Here is a 20,676-nt window from a genome sequence, read left to right as displayed (position 1 = left end):
AGTTGTGATTAAAGGTGATAGAATGTGGCGAGTCTGCAATAAGGGGCAGGTTAAACTCTAAAACATGTCTATTTACTAAAAAAGATAATTAGAAGTGGTGGATTGTGGCGGGTCTGCAATAAGGGGCAGGTTAAACCCTAAAACAATTCTATCCACTAATAAAAGCCGCACTTAGGAAAGTGTGGGAAAGTTATAAGTTGTAAGAATAGGAGCGGTTTAAAGTGACTGGTCTGCGCTAAAGGTAGTGCTGTTTTGAGAACCCTAAAACGTTTAAACGCGCTAAAAGTAAAAGGTACAGTACCTTTATGAATTATAGTGGCTAGAATCGTGGGCCTTCTGATTTTGACAGTAAAGCTGTTCAATGTTTGGGAAAGAGACAGATCAGCTCAACTAACAAAGGAAAAAAAAGGGAATTATAGGAATATTTAGGATTTAACTTTGTTCTCTTTATCTTTCTCTGTTTTATTTTGAGTTGTCAGCTAGAGAGAGAGGAAGAGAGGGGAGGGCAGGACCCATCCCTTCAGCAGCACATACACACACACACAGATACTCACACGCACACACAGAGTTAAATATATCCCTGCTGCTGAGAGCCTGAGACACAGATCCTCTGCAAAAATGACAGAGACTGGCTGCAACAGCAGAACCATATCTGCTTGGTACTTGGAAAAGAAGAACAAGAAGCAAGCAAAGTTTTTGAAGAAAGGACTGAATGTTGATGCTTCTTTGGATGAACAGTTTAAATGGTGAAAGCCTTTCCGATCCTGGCAGCTCACTGGATTGTCAAGCAAGGTGGTATTTGTTGCAGTTCAGATGGGAGTCCAGTTTCACTTTTTGAAGCAATGAAGCCTCAGATTGAAGCATATAACAAGTTGAATAAAATAATGTCTATTACATGTTCAGAAAAAGATAACACAATCATTGATGATTCATTTGATCCAGATTGGACAAATATAATAGCCGAGGCTGAAAGAAAATATTTGCAAGAACCAGTAAACTCAACAAAAACTGTAATGCCTCCTCCATACAACCCAATTTATCCAGCTTTGCCTGGACAATGTAAAGTTTCTAGTAAGTCAAATGGAGGGCCAGTTGACAAAATATTTATTGCATCCGCACAGGCTGCTCCAGTAATAACCAGATCCAAAACAGCCCAGTCAAACAGAGACATGTCGTGATATGCACCAGCACCTGCCTCTGAATGGGGTGATGAGACAAGAGAAGACGACATGATCACAGTTGACAAGGTTGGTCCTGAATTCTCTTCACCTGCTGTTAAAAAGGAAGAATTACAATCTGAAATGATGACGGAAGATAGACCATTCACACCAGGAGAATGTCAAGCCATTCTTACAGCTTTGCCTCCTTTGAAGAGACAAGATCCAAACACAGAGTTTTGGCGAGAATTAGATTCCTTGGTTGAAGCACATCAAATGTCACTAAAAGACATACACACTATTGTGAAAGCTAAAATCCCAAGAGATAGATGGGAACGCTTGCCAGCGTCAATAACGACAGCCCAATGGATAGACTTGTGGGTTGATGGCCAGGGACGACCACTGGGCCTTTGGAGAGCCTTAGATGAGTTCCGAAAAGAAATCCAAAATATCCTGGGCAGCGGTAAGATTCCTTTCACATCAGTAACATTGATTAAGCAAAAAGATGATGAATCTCCAGATGAATATGCTCTGCGTAAATGGAATGCTTATGATGGTCTCGCTGTGCTAAGAAAGAACCAGACAGAGATGATGTACAGTTTACTGACACACTAGTGGATGGTTTTAGCACAAAATATCAACAAGCCTTATTACTTGGAGTCAATCCAGGAGAAACATTTGACCAAATTATGCAATGGGCTGGTCGTCTAGAGATGGCTATTAGATCAAACAAGGATGAAGGAAACAGGCAGAATCGAAAAGGAGTGGCATTCGTTCAATCCAACAGCGATGCAGAGAAGATGTTGAAGGTATGCCACAATTGTGGAAAACCTGGCCACATCATAAAAGACGTGGGCTAAAGGTGGTGGAGCAGAAGGTAAAGGCCCATCATTTAAAAAGGTAAATGCCAAAAATAATGATAAAACATCTCAAGGAAAGACGTGGACTAAAGCACAAGTTCGTCAGCTCATTGAAGGACTTCTGAACAAGTTCATCAGCTCATTGAGGGAATTTTGCACCTACAATAAGAATAGGCGACCCTCTGTAAGAGTAAGAAAAAAGAGACAATCGACTTTTCATCCCTGCCTTGACAGGGAGTCATCCATGTGACTGTCTAAAAGTTAAGACGATATCTCACTATGCTGGACAGAGCTACCAAAGAAAACATCCAGAAGGTGCGAGAAGCTCAGCAGCAGTGGGATGAAAAACACACCACTACTGACATTCCACACATTCCCGAGTTAGGTAGTTTTGTTATGGTCAAACGAATTGCTAGGAAAGGTTTAGAGCCTAGGTGGGAAGGACCATATGAGATACTTTTAACAACAGATACAAGTGTGTGCCTTAAAGGGAAGGGTGTAGGAACAGATAGATGGTTTCATTGGTCACAAGTTAAGCCTTTTTTAGTGAATAAACAAAATGTCAGTGATAGCTTATTACCTGAAATTGATCAATGTTCATCCATTACTTTTAAAGATTGGGTAACAAGAAGTGATGTTTAATGACTTCTCTGCTTCCTTTTCAGGAATCAGTTCCATTGACATTGATTAGAGATGGTTGCAAGTTATTCTCGATACACAACATCAATGGTATGCTTGTTTTTATTTGGTGTTTACCAAGGAAGTCAAGCTTTATGGACTCCTCGGGTTCAAGGAATAACTCGGAATGCAACTCTGAAATCTGGTCAACATTTTACTCTACCCTTTATTTCCAAATGGGGATTATGGGATTGGGTGCCAAGTAATGATAAAGATCTTGCTAAATATTGTGAGGGCATCTATGGTGGATGTAACTATCACCATGAATGTTACAAAAGTAGAGTAATTTGGCCAGTTCAAAATGGGGAATATTCTAATAGTGGTCAAAGACAAGAAATTTGTTCAAAAGAACAATGTGAAATTGTGGGGTTAGACCTCATAACTTCTTCTAATGTGGAAATGAATTTCATATTGAATCGTAATCACATGCTTACAATATGGGATTCGTTGGATCGAGGGTGTGTTTATCCCATAGTGTTGCCATGTGAGGGGTTCTTAAGAGATACTGCCTCCAGAACGACAAGATTCAAGGGAAATTATTTAAGAGTATGGCATTCAGAAGATGAGAACAATTATTGTGAAACTGAATTAGAAAATGGGGAAATTGGACGGTGTTTTTATCTTTCTGCGGAAAAGACAAACAAAGCTAAAACATGCCCTAATACAACTAATGTGCCAGCTCATGGTATCTTGTTAGCAAAAGAAACCAAAACTTTGATAAATGAAGCCCACATGGTGCGACAACGTATCAATTATAATTTGATGTCGCTGCGTACTGTTTTTGATAAGTCCTATTGTGGAAATTTTACAAAAATAAGGAGTTGGTTGGAAAAAGAAGTAAAATATTATACCTCCAAAGATCCTCTTAGTAGTCAAAATCGTAAACCTCGAAGTATATGGGGAGATATAGCGGGGGTATTTGGTTCTGTCAATTCAATTAGTAATACTGCTCAAATGAGTCAATTAAGTAAATACACTCAGTGGGTGGGAAAAATGACAGGGAAAGGACTTACTGAAGCTCTTCAGGGTTCTATACATATTATAGCAGCGGGTCAACATCTTAATAATGCTGCAAAGGAATTGGCAGACGCATCAGCAAAATCATCTAATTTTGAGACACACCGTGCAGCGTGTTTATTTTTAGCTCAAAATTTAAAGGATCAAATGGTGGAAGATGTTCAAGTTATTCGGATGGGTCAAGTTCCTGAACGAATAGCTGAATCTTTGTTATTGGTTTTTGGTAATCAACTTAATTTAACTTCTGCCAAACATATTCCATTAGTTAAAATTGCAATAGATGAGAAATCTTTAACAGGTTCTGGAGTACTACCTTTAATTATGGTATGGCCTCAATATGGAAAGCGCAACATAATGACAGTTAGAAAATTCCAGTCAATGGGAATTAGACAAGGAAATTCAGTAATTAGATTAGGGAAAAATGGATATTGGGCTGAGGGGAAACCACCGATGATTTCTACCATAGACTGTTGTGTTGAGGAACATGAGTGGGTAATTTGTTCATGTTCAACAATGTATAGTCTATCTCTTAATGGATCTGCAGTTTGGGAGGTAGTTCCTTTAGATCAAGCCACAGGTGCATGGCAGGTGTCAGAAGCACAGTGGTGTATATTACATGATGGAATAAGTGAAAATATGATATATGGGGGGAAGTTGTGTCCAATTCCTCCTGATCCATTTTGCATTGAAATTCTCTATCCTCTTCATTTAGGTGGAATACATGTTCCACACGTGCAATTGCTGCAGGTAGAACCACAGTGGTGGAATAATGATTTAGTGGAGGAAAGGAATTATGAACTCTTTGAAATGGTTAAGATAGTCAAAAAGAGTGTTAAAGCAGCTCAAGTGGAAGGAATTCAAGCAATGGGACATATTGTCGTAGCAAAGGGAGTAGCTAAATTATTGTCTGAAAGGAAATTAACACAAATTCCAGGGAATTTATCATGGTCAGACTAGATAGTTCTTATTATGGTAGGAGTCCTTGTGTTTATGTTAATAATACACATCATCATATGTGTTACTAGAAGGAGAGGTGCTAAACCTACCAAACTAGTTATTTCTAACCATATGGATAAAGGAGAGAATGGGAAATATAGAGTAAGATAGGATATTTCATACATTGCACACTTATGAACACAACCCCACAAACAATCAACACCAGCTTACTGATTTTCAACCCCAAGGGATAGGATTCTTTAACATCAACATTTATGTTAGTTTGTTATTTTGGCCAGGAACTGGAGGAGTTCAGGTACCGGACGAGTCCAGGCACTGGTGAAGATTTATTAATTTTTCCTTTCCTTTAGATAACTGGGGTTCATTTTAAATACATACACATAGATGTAATTACACACATAGTATGCGGGAACATATCATGGGTTGGGGTTATTTTGTTTGTTTTGTTCTATTCCTGATTCCTTATGTTTCTATTTTCCTGTCCTTTGTGTGTCTTTTGTTCTTTGGTTTGCTTTTTCTCTCCTTACTATCACTCCATTAGGTGGCAATAATGGTGTGAAACTGACGGCCGTAGTTTCAGAATGGGGGAGATGAAGACCAAAAATTTGTTATTTTAATATTACTTATACATATATTTATTTGTGAAGTTTTAGTGCATGATGAAGTTTACTGCATGAGTTAAAGTCTGCATGAACATGTAGGATCATATGACCAGACACAGGGAGAGGAAGTAATTTTAACCATACCAGAAATGTGTATGTAACATGTTCCACTGATGCATAGGGTGGTTTCTTCTTTCCACCAATGTATGTATGTACAAATATACCAACTGATGTAAGCATGAAGTATACATTCTATTTTAAACAAACCAACATGTTTCTGTACCTTGTAAGGAACTTGGTCAGTGGTATATAAGCTATGGTCACTGTTAAAGCCTTAGAGAAACTGAGAAACTGAGAAACGGAGAAAGAACATACAGCTGGCAAAGACAACAAGTTTCTCTCCTATGTCTGATACAAGTTTCTCTCCTTTGTCAGACAACAAGTTTCTCTCCTATGCCTGATACATATGTCAATAAAGATTTTTGACAAGGCAACTGGTATTCGGCCCTGTGATTAAATTGTAAGGGGACAAGACTGATTTTAGATCAACAGTAGGATTCGGTATTCGGTTTCGGATTCAGCCGAATCTTAAACAGTCGATTCGGTATTCGGCCGAGACCCAAAAATCTGGATTCGGTGCATCCCTAATTTTTTTGAAGGTGCCATCTTCATTCATGTTTTCCCACTTCACACTGGTATTGCCACTGGTCCTCAGCGCGCACCGAACGGATGGTCAACAGATAGTCCATGCTCTCATCTCTGCTCCATTCTCTCTCTGTCTTTGTAACTGTCAAACATGGTGAGCTCCCCAGATGATCCAATCTGGGCCACTTCAGCTGGTTCTTCAGCCAAGTCACTGAGAAGAAATCACCAGGAAAGTTCTGAGCATTCACACTGTTGTATTCACAAAGTTGTCCAGTGCATCTCCCTCCTGTAGTGCCCCCTTTGAAGCCTTCATTTAAACCCTAAACAATCCTACATCAGGGGCCACTTTCGAGACACAGGTTCTCTTACTTAAGTTACTTAACTTCCTGTATACTGTGACTCTAATCATACTCACTTAGGAGATAGTTACATATGACATATGCTCTACTTTATTTTGCAATTATTATGCCACCAATTAACTAGTAGAAGCTAGAATTTCTATTAATTTTAATATATATTATTTTTCTTTTCATAAATTATCGACTAAAAAGAGCTTGAAACCATTAAATTCAAGAGATAGTAGATAATTATAAATGAGAATAAATAGCAACATTTGATTGTAAGGATATTATTGTTACTATGCATTAAACTTTGTCTTAGACACTGGAGAAAAAATCTGGTTCCTGAAATAAAACTCAGTTGAGAACAATAGGTTACTGTCGTAACCCCGGTTCTCTGAAACATCGAGTGGAGAGATCCACCTATGGGAAGGGCATCCGTACCTGACCTCTGCAGAAGCATCCAATTGCACCAAGTCTGGCTAGACAGACAGAAGCGCGCAGCCAATGCCAGGTAAGGTCCCGCCCCCTTACCTAGGGGTATAATAATGGCTGCAGCACTGCTATTCTCCAGTAAGTATATTCGCTTCTCGTGTGGCAAGCGGGGCAACGCTGGAGGATCTCTCCACTCGATGTTTCAGAGAACCGGGGTTACGACAGTAACCTATTGTTCTCTTTCATCATCTCGTGTTCGAGATCCACCTATGGGAGAGACATGGACAGCTCCCCGATTGCCCAATACACTCACAGTGAGGTTCTGAAAGCCAGAGAAGGACGGTCGCCCCAAAGAGGCGGTGCCTGACACGTCCCATACTCATGAACCTGCAATACTGATGCACAATCGTGACTACTGTGCATATGCAGCACATGAAAACATTTTGCATCACAAACATGATAACCAATGTGCATATAATTACACCCAGAAAAGGACTGTAAAAACATGCTTAGTGACAGGGATGTGCATGGCCAGCCAGCCCATTCACTCCGTCGTCACCTCCAACAGGGTTGCAGGGAAGGGCTAAGCAGACCCCACCCCTAAAACCGAATGTGCTACCGAGATATTGGTGACATCCAGCCGGTAATAACGCACAAAGGTATGAGGAGAAGCCCAACTAGCAGCGGAGCAGATGTCCTTTAGCGACACTCCCCTAAACAAAGCCCAAGAGGTGGCAATGCCCCTCGTGGAATGAGCTCTGATGCCCCCTGGTGGCTGCATACCCTTTGATTCATAAGCCAAAGCTATAGCATTAACAAGCCAATGTGAGAGGCGTTGCTTAGAAATAGGATTCCCTCCATGAGGGGGTGCCCATGAAATAAAGAGCTGGTCGCTCTTCCGGAAAGCACTGGTCCTGTTCATATATGTCCGTAAGGCACGGACGGGACACAGAGCATTTAGCCTCTCATCCTCCAGGGAGGAAAAAGGTGGAGGGTGAAAAGCGGACAGCTCCAACACCTCCGAAGTGAACGCAGGGAAGCACTTCGGCATGAAGGCCGGATTAGGCCTAAGGGAAACCATATCTCCACTAAGAGAGAATTTAGTGCACGAGGGATGAACCGAAAATGCATGTAGCTCACTGACACGTTTGGCTGATGCCAAGGCCAAGAGCAAAGCTGTCTTGAAGGACAGCAGCTTTAGGGAAATACTTCCAAGAGGTTCAAAAGGATATTGAGACAGAGCCTCCAACACCATGGAGAGATCCCACTCAGGAACCGTCCTCCTGATGACTGGCAAGCGGCGACGGGCACCCTTCATAAATCTGCGGATTAGAGGATGCTGCCCGACTGTTGAGCCCTCAAAGCCCACATGACAGGCCGAAATCGCAGCCAAGTAGACCTTAATTGTGGAAAAAGACCTGTCTTTTTCTAGGAGGTCCTGGAGGAAACACAAAATATCAGGAACTGAGCACTGATAAGATGTGAGACCACGCCCATCACACCACCCTTCGAACACTCGCCACTTACTGCCATACAAGGATCGCGTAGAAACGGCCCTGGCATTCTGTATAGTAGCAATCACACGCGGCGAAAGCCCAAGTGCGCTTAGGTTCGTCCTCTCACGGGCCAAGCCCAAAGAGCCACCCTGTCCGGGTGCGGGTGATAAATCTCCCCGTTCGCTTGGGACAATAGATCCGTGCGGGGGGGAAGGCGCCACGGCTCGGCATATAACAGAGGGATTATCTCCGCCAGCCATGGTGCTTTGGGCCACCTGGGTGCTATCAGAATGAGAGACAGGCCCTGCTCTCTCACCCTGGCCAGTGTAGGAATTATCAGGCACAGGGGAGGAAAGGCATACAGCAGCACACTGGGCCACGGGTGGGCCAGTGCATCCACCCCGAGGGGCGCGTCCACGTCCTTTAGCGAGAAGAACATAGGACAATGGTAGTTTTCGCGCGAGGCGAATAGATCTACGGTTGCCTGTCCGAATCTCATCCATAACACAGCCACTATCTGCGGGTGAAGGCGCCAATCTCCGTAGATTGGGTTTCCCCTTGATAGAAGATCCGCGCCTCTGTTTAGAAGGCCCGGAACATGAGTCGCGCGTAACGACAGGAAAACCCGTCCGCTCCACACTAGAAGCTTGTAAGCTAGAGCGTGAAGTTTCGACGAGCGCACGCCGCCCTGACGGTTGATATAAGCCACTGTCGTGGTATTGTCGCAGCGTACGAGCACATGATGTCCCTGCAGGCGAGGCAGAAAATTATTCAGAGCTTTCCATACGGCCATAAGCTCTAAATAATTTATGTGCGCTGAACTTAGTCTGCTCGGCCACAGACCGTTCACCGTTCTGCCCTCCTGGGTGGCGCCCCAGCCTGTTAAGGACGCATCTGTCGTCACAACTTTCCGCATCATAACCGTCCCCAGAGGGGTTCCCTGTGCGTAAAAGTCTGCGCTCTTCCAGTGGCGCAAGGCTGCCGAGCAGGCGCGCGTCACTATTACAGAGCGGCAAAGATCGCGCGTCGGGCTGAAATGTAGTGACAAAACCCATTTCATGAACGCTCTCATTCTCAGGAGTCCCAGCGGTACAACCTGGATTGATGAAGCCATAAGACCCTGCAGCCTGAGGCATGTGCGATATTGTACTTTCGCCCCCTCTCTGAACTGCGACAGACAGTTCATTAGAGAGAGAACGCGCTCTTGAGAGAGACGCGCTCGCATGGAGACTGAGTTCAACTCCAAACCCAGGAAAATGACATTCTGACTGGGTGTAAAATTGCTCTTGCTCACATTCACTCTGAACCCGAGAGATGTGATGTGCGTGAGCACACGGCAGGTGTCCTGCAATACTTTCTCTTTCGATTCGGCTACGATGAGCCAATCGTCTATGTATGTCAGAATCCTCAGACCTGACATTCTCATGGGTGCTAAACCCGCCTCCGCACACAGACAGAAGCACCGGGGGCTCAGACTGAGCCCAAACGGCAGAACTGTGAATTCGTAACATGTGCCTTGGTAGGCGAAACGAAGAAACTTCCTGTGTGACGGATAAATGCTTATATGGAAGAAAGCATCTTTCAGGTCGACCGATGTGAACCAGTCGTTCGGTTTTATGGCGAAGGCGAGCGAGCCATGAGTCATCATTCTGAAATTGTATTTCCTCAAATGTTTGTTCAACACACGAAGGTCCAAAATAGGACGGAGAGCGCCGTCCTTTTTTGGGACCAGGAAATAACGAGAATAAAATCCCTGATTCATCAGACTGGGGGGCACCACTTGAATCGCTCCATTGTTTAGGAGGGAGGATATATCCTCTTTTAGAATGTGTGAGGCGTTCTCTTCCGTGTGTGAAGAGAGAACGCCGTTGAAATGCGGGGGTTTCATTGCAAACTGCAGTCTGTATCCCTGCATCACCCACTCGGGAGCCGAAACAGTTCGCCAAGCCCATTCGTGACTTGCGAGCGTTCCCACCCGAGCTGCAGCGGGGCTGTGTAAGCCCAGCTGGTTTATTTGTGATACAATGGCGCCATCTAGTGGACACACCAGGGGCACCATGCAGGGGTTCAGACAGATTTCCTCTCTCTGCAGAGAGAGATCCTCTCTCCGTAACGAATTCATTTGATTCGTTTGTTTTAATGTGTTTTTTGTTTTTTTGTGTGTTTTGTGTTGGGGAAACACTGGGGCCGAAGCCTTTATTGGTTGGGTGAGGGGAACAGAGTGTATGCGGTGTGGTGACACTGCTTTTGCACTTTTCCTCACAACAGGCCCCCTGAACATGAGGGGGGAACACACACCGTTCATTAAACACATGGGCTGGACAGCCTCGAACGGGGAGGAACCGATCCATCCACGGGAGACCCTGCGTCTTTTGAACGGGGGTCCTGGGACAGGAAGAGAGTCCGAAGGGCTCGAGGCCCGTGAACGCGGACTCGATGTCCCCATCAACCGAACATCAGGCAGGCCGCTTACGTTTCGAGTCGATGGGGGAAGGGTTAGGTGGTTTTCCCCAGTGCTTAGCAGGCGGTGGGTTATTCTGCCGTTGTGGGGGTTTGTTGCGGGGCCTTTCCTTGCCCTGGTGGAAGTGTCGTCCCATGGCTGGAATGTTTGGCAAACGCGCAGGGGTTGTCTGGCGTGGGGCCGCCTTCCTAGGGAGACATAATTTGAAGGCCTCGTCCTCCTTCTTTTTGTCGTCACACCGTTGTTGCATCAATGCGACGGCGGGACCGAAGAGAGCCCGGCCGGGCTCAACCGACGCGCCCGCGATGCGCCGCTTCTCACTGTCAGGAAGGCCTGACAGGTTAAGCCAGAGCGCGCGCTCTCCCACCACAGAAAGCGCCATAGAGCGCCCGGAGGCTTGGACGGCCTGCCGAGCGTTACGAAGGACGAGGTCGTTCACCGTGAGGATCTCCTTCCACAGGGGTAGAGAAGGAGTTCCCTTTTCTAGCTGTTGGCCTAATTCGTCCAAAAGCTCCGCCTGGTAGGCGGAGAGGAGAGACGAGACGTTGAGGGCCCTGACAGCCAAGGCCGAGGACTTGTATGCGGCCTGGTGAACTGAGGCGGAAAAACGGTCCATCTTGTTTGGCAAGACCGGCTTAGGGGGAGCGAGCAGCCCGCCCTGAGCGGGGTTAAGGTGCCTGGCGATGGACGGCTCGATAGCGGGGGGGTCACCCATACCATGAGATGCCATATCTTTTACTTCAAGCCCCGAAAGGCCGTGTTTGAAGTCGAGCGGGTCGCTCCAATTGTGCCTCATATGCTTAGCGCACGCTGGAAGGACGGGGAAGAGTTGTTTCCTCGGACCGGGAGGAGGTCCCAACACTTTCCCGTCGTAAATATCCCTCTCCTGGTCGGTGGCGCTCTGTGGAGCCGGCCACTCAATGTTGAGGCGAGCGGCCGCTCGCTCACACACTTCCAGGAGGATGGACTGAGGCAAGGCTGCGTGGCCGCTAGCCTGGGGAACGCCAGAGGGCGGGATGGCCTCCTCGTCCTCTGAGACCCCGAGAAGGGCCGCATCATCCTCATCGCCGGAACCGGCCGGTCCGTCGGCGAGCATGAGGTTGCCCGCGAAGATGCAAGTGAGGATGCGCCCCGGGAGTCCCCCGGTAGCGTGTCGTCGTCACCGTGTCCCCCATCTGAGTCAGAAAAACCGAGCTCGGCGCACTGGGTCGCTGCAACTTTAAGACGGCGTCGTAAAAGCTTTCTGGGCAGCATAAGGCAATTACTGCAATTTTCCGGGTTCTCCAATGCTTCTTGAGCGTGTTTAAGGCCCAAGCAAACCACGCAGAACGGGTGAAGATCCTTAGCAGCGATTAGCGCTCCACACGCGGCCGGGCAGGCCCGTGATAGGCTATTCCCCGGAGAAGCGGTAGGTTTTGAAAGCGACATACCGGAGAAGAAATCGGAAAAATCCGTGGCGGGCAGCCGTGGGAGCAGGTGAACGACGAGAGCGTGGGCGGCTCTGAATGCAGAACACAGCAGAAAAAGGCTGAGAAGACGACAGTCACGTCTGGCGGAGGCTGATCGGTCGATATGTCCTCCTGAAGACACGAAAGTGAGCAGCGTAATCCAACCGAACTGTGTCAATGCAGAGATCGCGAGAAGCGAATGTCAACTGGAGAATAGCAGCGCTGCAGCCATTATTATACCCCTAGGTAAGGGGGCGGGGCCTTACCTGGCATTGGCTGCGCACTTCTGTCTGTCTAGCCAGACTTGGTGCAATTGGATGCTTCTGCAGAGGTCAGGTACGGATGCCCTTCCAATAGGTGGATCTCGAACACGAGATGATGAAAGAGAACCTCTGGTTTAAATTACAAAACATAAATATCACCCATTTGTCTCAGTTTTCAATTTATTTATATAGAATGTGTAAAACAGCCACTTGGTTGACCAAAGTGCTGTACAGAGCTAAGCAAAGATAAAAAAATTAAAATTATTTGTAAGCCAAACAAAACAGATATGTTTTTAGGACAGATTTAAAAGTGGACAGAGAAGGGGCAGGTCTAATCTCAAAAAGGTAGGATATTCCACAGATGTGGCCCAATCACTGAGAATACTCGATCCCCTCTACGTTTGAGTCTGAATTGTGTGACTAAAATAAGATTCTGATCACTGGATCTTAAGCATCTGGATGGAGTATATGGATACAGAAATTTCTAAAAATAGAGAGGGTCTAGATCATGTATTAAGATTTATATACAAATAAAATAATTTTAAACCAAGTTGCATGGGTTGCCATGTAACAAAGCCGCCATTAAATGACACAGGGAAAAGGTTCAGCGAGAAACTAGCCTGAAGATGTGCTCGGCTAAAATTGCATTTGCATATCCGCCATACAAATGTCCTTAAATGAGGAATGAATGTCCAGGAGAGACTGTCGGTCATAAACCATGAGTGTGCATCAATTAGGAAGCCAGGCAAACAACCATACAAATAAACAAGAGAGCAGCAGACGGCCAGCCAAACACACAGGAGCCATTTTGGATCAAGAGTTTAACCTCTACATTGCATGCTGTGGTGTTTTTGTAGGCAATCTGTGTCCAGGAACGGTCTGGGTCTTGGATCCATTCAGTGGCTTTGCAGTAGAACGTCCCCTGGTCGGACTGCTGCACTTGAGGCATCTTCAGTCTATAGGCTGTGTCCTCCACCTTATCCATGCTAATAAGACCAGCATGATAGCGATCCTCAAATCCAGCTCCTGGCTTTACTGTCAGATCTTTGTCCAGAGTAATGATTTGTCTGGGGTTTTCATCCTCTTCACCATGGAGAAACCAGGTGACTGACAGATGAGTGTGTTGAAAAGTCTGGCTGGAGACCTGGCACTCAAGCTGAAGAGGATCACCTTCAGATAAGCTCTGAGAGGGAGATCCAGGGTACGATGCCTCCAGGGTGTCCCCAATCACTGTGGATAAAACAGGCATTTTTCCTTTTAACAACTAGTGGAGGACCAAATGCATTTTTCAATGCAGGTACCAACATATAGACAACTTATAGCAGATCACCTTCTTTTGGGATAAATGAAAACATGAACGGATGTTAGTGGATTGATTTATCTTTCAATAATCTCAAAATGGCAAATCATGTCATTAATCACCAAAACTAAATAAATAGCTTACCATTAAGCTTGGTTTCTGCAGCATAATTTCCCCAATATGAGCCATCTGTGTTTGGGGTCTCACATTTCAAATCACCAGCATCCTCCTCCAGCAAATTTTTGATCCTCAAAAGAACTGAAGAACCTGACAACATTTGAATCTCAATATCTTTTATTCTTACCCTGTCTGCGAATATGCTGTAGGAAAAGTGTGGGTCACTAGTACTGATCATATTTATATCCGCATTTGACTTCTTGACTTTGAATTGAAAATCCTGCTTAGCTGGGCCTTTAAACCCTGTAACATTACAGGATATTGAGATTGGATATCCTTTCACTCTGTACAGAGGACCTTCTTGGATCTGGACCAGACGCTGACTGCTGCACAGATCTGTGTGGAGAGAGGCATTACTTTAATATTACCTTACCCTAATATTTTACTTTCATTTGTAATCATTTCCCTGAAAATTAAAAGTTGTACTTATTTACTCACCCTAATGTTGTTTCAACCAATTATTTTGAGCAATTTTTTTTTTTCCATACAAAAATAGTGAATGGGGCTGAGGATATCAAAGTCCATAAATGTCTTAAGTGCATGACATGTGTAAGTGCAAATACAATTAAAGCTCATCAGTGAATTTTTTTTTCATAGAAAATGTTCTAGTAATGACATACATATCTCCAGGACATTTTGAGTGTATTATTACTGCTCTTTATTTTCTGTTGTATTGTATACTGTTTTGTGGATGCTTATAATAGAAACAGTAGTTAATGTAACCTCACCTATACCATGTTTGGTATCAATGATACCAAATATTATTTGTAATTTGATGATATAAATGTTATTGCTTATTATATGTTGATACCAACGCAACATATCAGATCTATAAGAATTTTATTAGTTTTGCACACCAACATCCAATCCAGTTAAATATGCAAAATATAATCGAAGACAAAGAGTCATAAACTTTCCCTCCAAAAGTTTAAGGTACCACTGTCTCAATGGCCCCCTAGAGATGTAACCTCCACAGCAGTTAAACAGCTACTACATCAATGACTCGATCATCTTCTGCTGCTTTTCTGGTTCTCTTCTGGTTGCTGCTCGTGTGGGACACACCAAGACCCTAAACAACATTTGTGTCTTCACTTTCTACCTTGGAGAAAACTCGCCCGAAAGACCACTGAGTCAGAATAATATGTTGTAGTTGGTCACTCTTCAAACCACCATAAGAACATGATCACATTTCTAACCCCATCGAACCTTTAAACCATCAAGAATTTCATCTGAGACTGCATCCGGACACTCAATCAATGGCCAAGGCAATGCAAGTATAATGAATTTAACTAAATGAAACAGAAGCAAAGAAAACACCATACAATGTCCCCAAAACTTATACATCAGAGAAATTAATTAAAGGATTATATTTCAGATTTTTTATTTGATACAATTCAGTCTTACCCCACTGCAGGAGTCCTGTGAGACACAACAATAGTGGCAGGTGCCACAGTCGGCTACAAATGTTTACCATCCTGATCCTGTAACTTTATCTCTCCTCAGTTCAAGTTAATACAGGTTTCAACAAGAGAGCTGAACACTATACTTTTTTTCTGAAGTAAGCAGCTGTCACATCAGAAAAAAAAAGAGGAAACCACTGTCATGAATATTGGTTTCATGTCTCTTCACACTTGCTTCAATTTACCTTGAATTTTCATTGTTTATGTGAACAGAACATTGATAGCAACAATGTTTTCTTTTGTTAGTTTTTTTTTTTTAAGCAGCATGTGATTAATATTAACCACTGACTGAAAATATGAATTTTTTTGCTATTTATCTTTGTTCAAAGTATAGTGCATAGCCAAGAGAGGAAAACCTGTCTTTGTAAATTGCTTAAATGTAACTGGAATATTACTTATCTCACATTTATGTTTGGAATAAATACTATGCCTCCAATAATAATAATAATAATAATAATAATAATAATAATAATATATAGACGTAACCTACTCAAACTTTCACCATCCAGGCTATCTGCAGTGGTTTCATCTTCACTTACTTCCCCTAAACTGTTATTATCTTTTGATCTACTGATACATTCTGCTCCACTCTTACATCTTGTTTAGACACTGTTTGCTCCTTATCTTCCATGCCAGCCCGTACCACCCCTTCTGTTCCTTGGTTATCTGATGTTCTACGCGAACACCGTTCTAAGCTTATAGCTGCTGAAAGGGTGTGGCACAAATTAAAAAATACTACTGACCTTAATTTGTATCAGTCCCTCCTATCTTCATTCTCTGCTAATGTCTCCACTGCTAAAATGACATACTACCATAACAAAATTAACTATTTGTCTAACTCACGCATGCTTTTTAAAGCATTTTAAAATGACTTTGCCACATTTTTCATTCATACAATTGAAAACATCAGTGCACAATTTTCCTCACCACAATCAGTCAAGCTAATATCACCAGCAAACATACACTCATTTACATCCTTCTCTTCACTCTCTGAGGCAGAAGTCTCCAAACTCATTCTTTTTAATCACCCTACTACTTGCCCGCTTGATCCTATTCCATCTCATCTCCTTCAAGCCATTTCTCCTGCAGTTGTACCTGCACTCACTCACATCATCAACACATCCCTTAATACTGGTGTTTTTCTCTCATCAGACAGGCTAGTATAACTCCACTACTTATGAAACCCACCCTAAACCCATCTCTTTTAGAGAACTACAGACCATTTTCCCTTCTTCCTTTCATTGCAAAAACACTTGAACGAGCTGTGTTCAAACAAGTCTCTACATTTCTTACACACAACAACCTCCTTGACAGCAATCAATCTGGCTTCAGAAGTGGACATTCAACAGAGACTGCCTTGCACTCAGTTGTTGAAGCCCTAAGTCTGGCAAGAGCGGAATCCAAATCTTCAGTACTTATCCTGCTTGATCTGTCCACTGCTTTTGACACGGTTAACCACCACATCCTCCTATCAACCTCATTGGCAACGGGCATCTCAGGAACCACACTTCAATGGTTTGAGTCTTACCTATCAGATAGGTTCTTCAAAGTTCAAAGTCTACCTCTCATTCTATCCTGATGATCTGACGGTAGCTATTCACATATCAGCTTGTCTAACAGACATTTCTTGCTGGAGGATGGATCATCACCTTCAACTCAACCTTGCCAAGTTAGGCACATCAACCATTACTCCTTCAAAAACAGCTAGAAGGCTTGGAGTTATGATTGGTGATCAGCTGACTTTCATAGACTACATTGCTAAAACTGTCCGATCCTGCAGATTTGTTTTATTCAACATCAAGAAGATCAAGCCCTTTCTTTCGGAACATGCTGCACAACTCCTTGTTCAAGCTCTTGTTCTATCCAGGCTAGACTATTGCAATGCTCTCTTGGCAGGTCTTCCAGCCAGTTCTATCAAGCCTTTACAATTAATCCAGAACCCGGCAGCAGGATTAACTTTAATGAGCCAAAAAGAATACACGTCACACCTCTGTTTATCAGTTTGCACTGGCTACCAATAGCTGCTCGCATAAAATTCAAGGCATTGATGTTTGCCTACAAAACTACCACTGGCTCTGCACCCATTTACCTAAATATGTTACTTCAGATTTATGTTCCTCTTTAGAAGCTTGTGTTCTGCAAGTGAACATAGCTTGATTGTGCCATCCCAAAGAAGCACAAAGTCACTTTTACGGACTTTTAAATGAAATGTTCCCTCCTGGTGGAATGACCTGCCCAACTCAATCCGAGCAGCTGAGTCCTTAGCCATCTTCAAGAATCGGCTTAGAACACATCTCGTCAATTTTTATTTGACCCTCTAACTTTAACACTCACTATTCTAATTCTATTCTTAAAAAAAAAAGAAAAAATCGAACTGCCTTTCTAATCTTTTTGAATTTTCTTTTCTTTTCATTTATTATGCAATTGTGTGTGTGTGTGTGTGTGTGTGTGTGTGTGTGTGTGTATGTATGTATGTTTGTACCTTGTCTATTCTATCTGTTTTCTTTTTATTTATTACATTATTTAAAAGCCCATGCTATGTGTACTGTGTTAACCTAACTGAGACTTGTTACAGCACTTATACAGTATTGTTCAAAATAATAGCAGTACAATGTGACTAACCAGAATAATCAAGGTTTTTCGTATATTTTTTTATTGCTACGTGGCAAACAAGTTACCAGTAGGTTCAGTAGATTGTCAGAAAACAAATGAGACCCAGCATTCATGATATGCAAGCTCTTAAGGCTGTGCAATTGGGCAATTAGTTGAATTAGTTGAAAGGGATGTGTTCAAAAAAATAGCAGTGTGGCATTCAATCACTGAGGTCATCAATTTTGTGAAGAAACAGGTGTGAATCAGGTGGCCCCTATTTAAGGATGAAGCCAACACTTGTTGAACATGCATTTGAAAGCTGAGGGTCGGTCGTTCAAGACATTGTTCAGAAGAACAGCGTACTTTGATTAAAAAGTTGATTAGAGAGGGGAAAACCTATAAAGAGGTGCAAAAAATGATAGGCTGTTCAGCTAAAATGATCTCCAATGCCTTAAAATGGAGAGCAAAACCAGAGAGACGTGGAAGAAAACGGAAGACAACCATCAAAATGGATAGAAGAATAACCAGAATGGCAAAGGCTCAGCCAATGATCACCTCCAGGATGATCAAAGACAGTCTGGAGTTACCTGTAAGTACTGTGACAGTTAGAAGACGTCTGTGTGAAGCTAATCTATTTTCAAGAATCCCCCGCAAAGTCCCTCTGTTAAAAAAAAGGCATGTGCAGAAGAGGTTACAATTTGCCAAAGAACACATCAACTGGCCTAAAGAGAAATGGAGGAACATTTTGTGGACTGATGAGAGTAAAATTGTTCTTTTTGGGTCCAAGGGCCACAGGCAGTTTGTGAGACGACCCCCAAACTCTGAATTCAAGCCACAGTACACAGTGAAGACAGTGAAGCATGGAGGTGCAAGCATCATTATATGGGCATGTTTCTCCTACTATGGTGTTGGGCCTATTTATCGCATACCAGGGATCATGGATCAGTTTGCATATGTTAAAATACTTGAAGAGGTCATGTTGCCCTATGCTGAAGAGGACATGCCCTTGAAATGGTTGTTTCAACAAGACAATGACCCAAAACACACTAGTAAACGGGCAAAGTCTTGGTTCCAAACCAACAAAATTAATGTTATGGAGTGGCCAGCCCAATATCCAGACCTTAATCCAATTGAGAACTTGTGGGGTGATATCAAAAATGCTGTTTCTGAAGCAAAACCAAGAAATGTGAATGAATTGTGGAATGTTGTTAAAGAATCATGGAGTGGAATAACAGCTGAGAGGTGCCACAAGTTGGTTGACTCCATGCCACACAGATGTCAAGCAGTTTTAAAAAACTGTGGTCATACAACTAAATATTAGTTTAGTGATTCACAATATTGCTAAATCCCAGAAAAAAAAAATGTTTGTACAAAATAGTTTTGAGTTTGTACAGTCAAAGGTAGACACTGCTATTTTTTTGAACACACCCCTTTCAACTAATTGCCCAATTGCACAGCCTTAAGAGCGTGCATATCATGAATGCTGGGTCTTGTTTGTTTTCTGACAATCTACTGAACCTACTGGTAACTTGTTTGCCACGTAGCAATAAAAAATATACTAAAAACCTTGATTATTCTGGTTAGTCACATTGTACTGCTATTATTTTGAACAATACTGTATATCATTGCTGTTTTTTGGTGTTTTTGATTGCTTCCACGGTCCTCATTTGTAAGTAGCTGTAGATAAAAGCATCTGCTAAATGAATAAATGTAATGTAAATGTAAATATATTCATTTATTTCAATAATTCAACTCAAACTGTGAAACTTAAGTATTAAATAAATTCAATGCACACAGACTGAAGAAGTCCAAGTCTTTGGTTCTTTTAATTGTGATGATTTTGGCTCACATATTATTGGCTCATAACAAAAACCCACCAATTCACGATCTCAACAAATTAGAATATGATGACATGCCAATCAGCTAATCAACTCAAAACACCTGCAAAGGTTTCCTGAGCCTTCAAAATTGGCTCTGACAATCATTGACACCCTTCACAAGGAGTGTAAGTCACAACAATAAGCTGGTTGTCCACAGAGGGCTGTATCCGAGCATGTTAACAGAAAGTTGACTAAAACGAAAAAGTGTGGAAGAAAAAGATGCAAAACAAACAGAGAGAACCACAGCCTTCTGAGGATTGTCAAGCAAAGTAGATTTAAGAATTTGAGTGAACTTCACAAGGAATGCACTGAGGTTGGGGTCAAGGCATAGAGAACCACCACACACAGACGTGTCAAAGAATTTGGCTACAGTCATCATATTCTTCTTGTTAAACCAATCTTGTACCACAGACAATGTCAGAGGCATCTCTCCGCTTGCACGCAGATTTCCTTTGCTCTTGCATACAGTAAAACCATGTTCTCTCGGAGAGAGTGCGCACACTTAAAACGTGCTTCCTTTCGCTCAACCTTTGTCCTGTGCACAACTTTCTCTATGCTCATGCGCTAGATATTATTTTCGCACATTTCTGTTTCTAGCCTTTTCTGTTCACATCTTTTACCGCTTGCAGTGTGAACGCTCTGATCCATTAACCTGGACTCGAAAAAAAGTTTCAAGCCCTAGTTTCAAGTCATGTAAACTCTTCTATCTGATTACCCAGTTCAGTTTAAGACAAAGCTCTGATTCCCTGAATTCTGATTCCCACACCTGATGGATTTGAATGCGAGTCTGCAGTCCGTTGTGGAGGATTGCACTTGACCTGGTCACCTGACACACCATTGACACCCTGACTTGAAGAAAATATTTATTGAGGAGGAGGACAACCTCTATGTTGCTGTTTGCTAATTGCTA

The 20,676-nt window shown here is 43.0% G+C and overlaps 2 protein-coding genes across 2 annotated transcripts in view; one reads left to right on the top strand and one right to left on the bottom strand.

Annotated features, from left to right (window-relative positions):
• The window catches only part of LOC128019537 (immunoglobulin superfamily member 2-like), a 119,173-nt gene extending 103,782 nt beyond the window's left edge, over positions 1-15,391 (bottom strand). The window contains exons 1-2 of the mRNA XM_052605583.1: positions 15,239-15,391; positions 13,802-14,170 (exon numbers count right to left, since the gene is read on the bottom strand). Of these exons, the coding sequence (XP_052461543.1) occupies positions 13,802-14,170; positions 15,239-15,308 (439 nt within the window). The 5' untranslated portion in view covers positions 15,309-15,391. The remainder of the gene's footprint in view (positions 1-13,801; positions 14,171-15,238) is intronic.
• Positions 754-5,817, top strand: LOC128019535 (uncharacterized). Its single transcript, XM_052605580.1, has 2 exons — positions 754-2,332; positions 2,683-5,817. The coding sequence occupies exon 2, from the start codon at positions 2,711-2,713 to the stop codon at positions 4,667-4,669; it is 1,959 nt and encodes a 652-aa protein (XP_052461540.1). The 5' UTR covers positions 754-2,332; positions 2,683-2,710; the 3' UTR covers positions 4,670-5,817.
• Positions 15,392-20,676: the final 5,285 nt, after the last annotated feature.

The sequence above is a fragment of the Carassius gibelio genome, chromosome A9 (genome assembly GCF_023724105.1).
Source record: "Carassius gibelio isolate Cgi1373 ecotype wild population from Czech Republic chromosome A9, carGib1.2-hapl.c, whole genome shotgun sequence".
Taxonomy (NCBI): domain Eukaryota; kingdom Metazoa; phylum Chordata; class Actinopteri; order Cypriniformes; family Cyprinidae; genus Carassius; species Carassius gibelio.
This window is presented reverse-complemented; position numbering and strand designations above follow the sequence as displayed.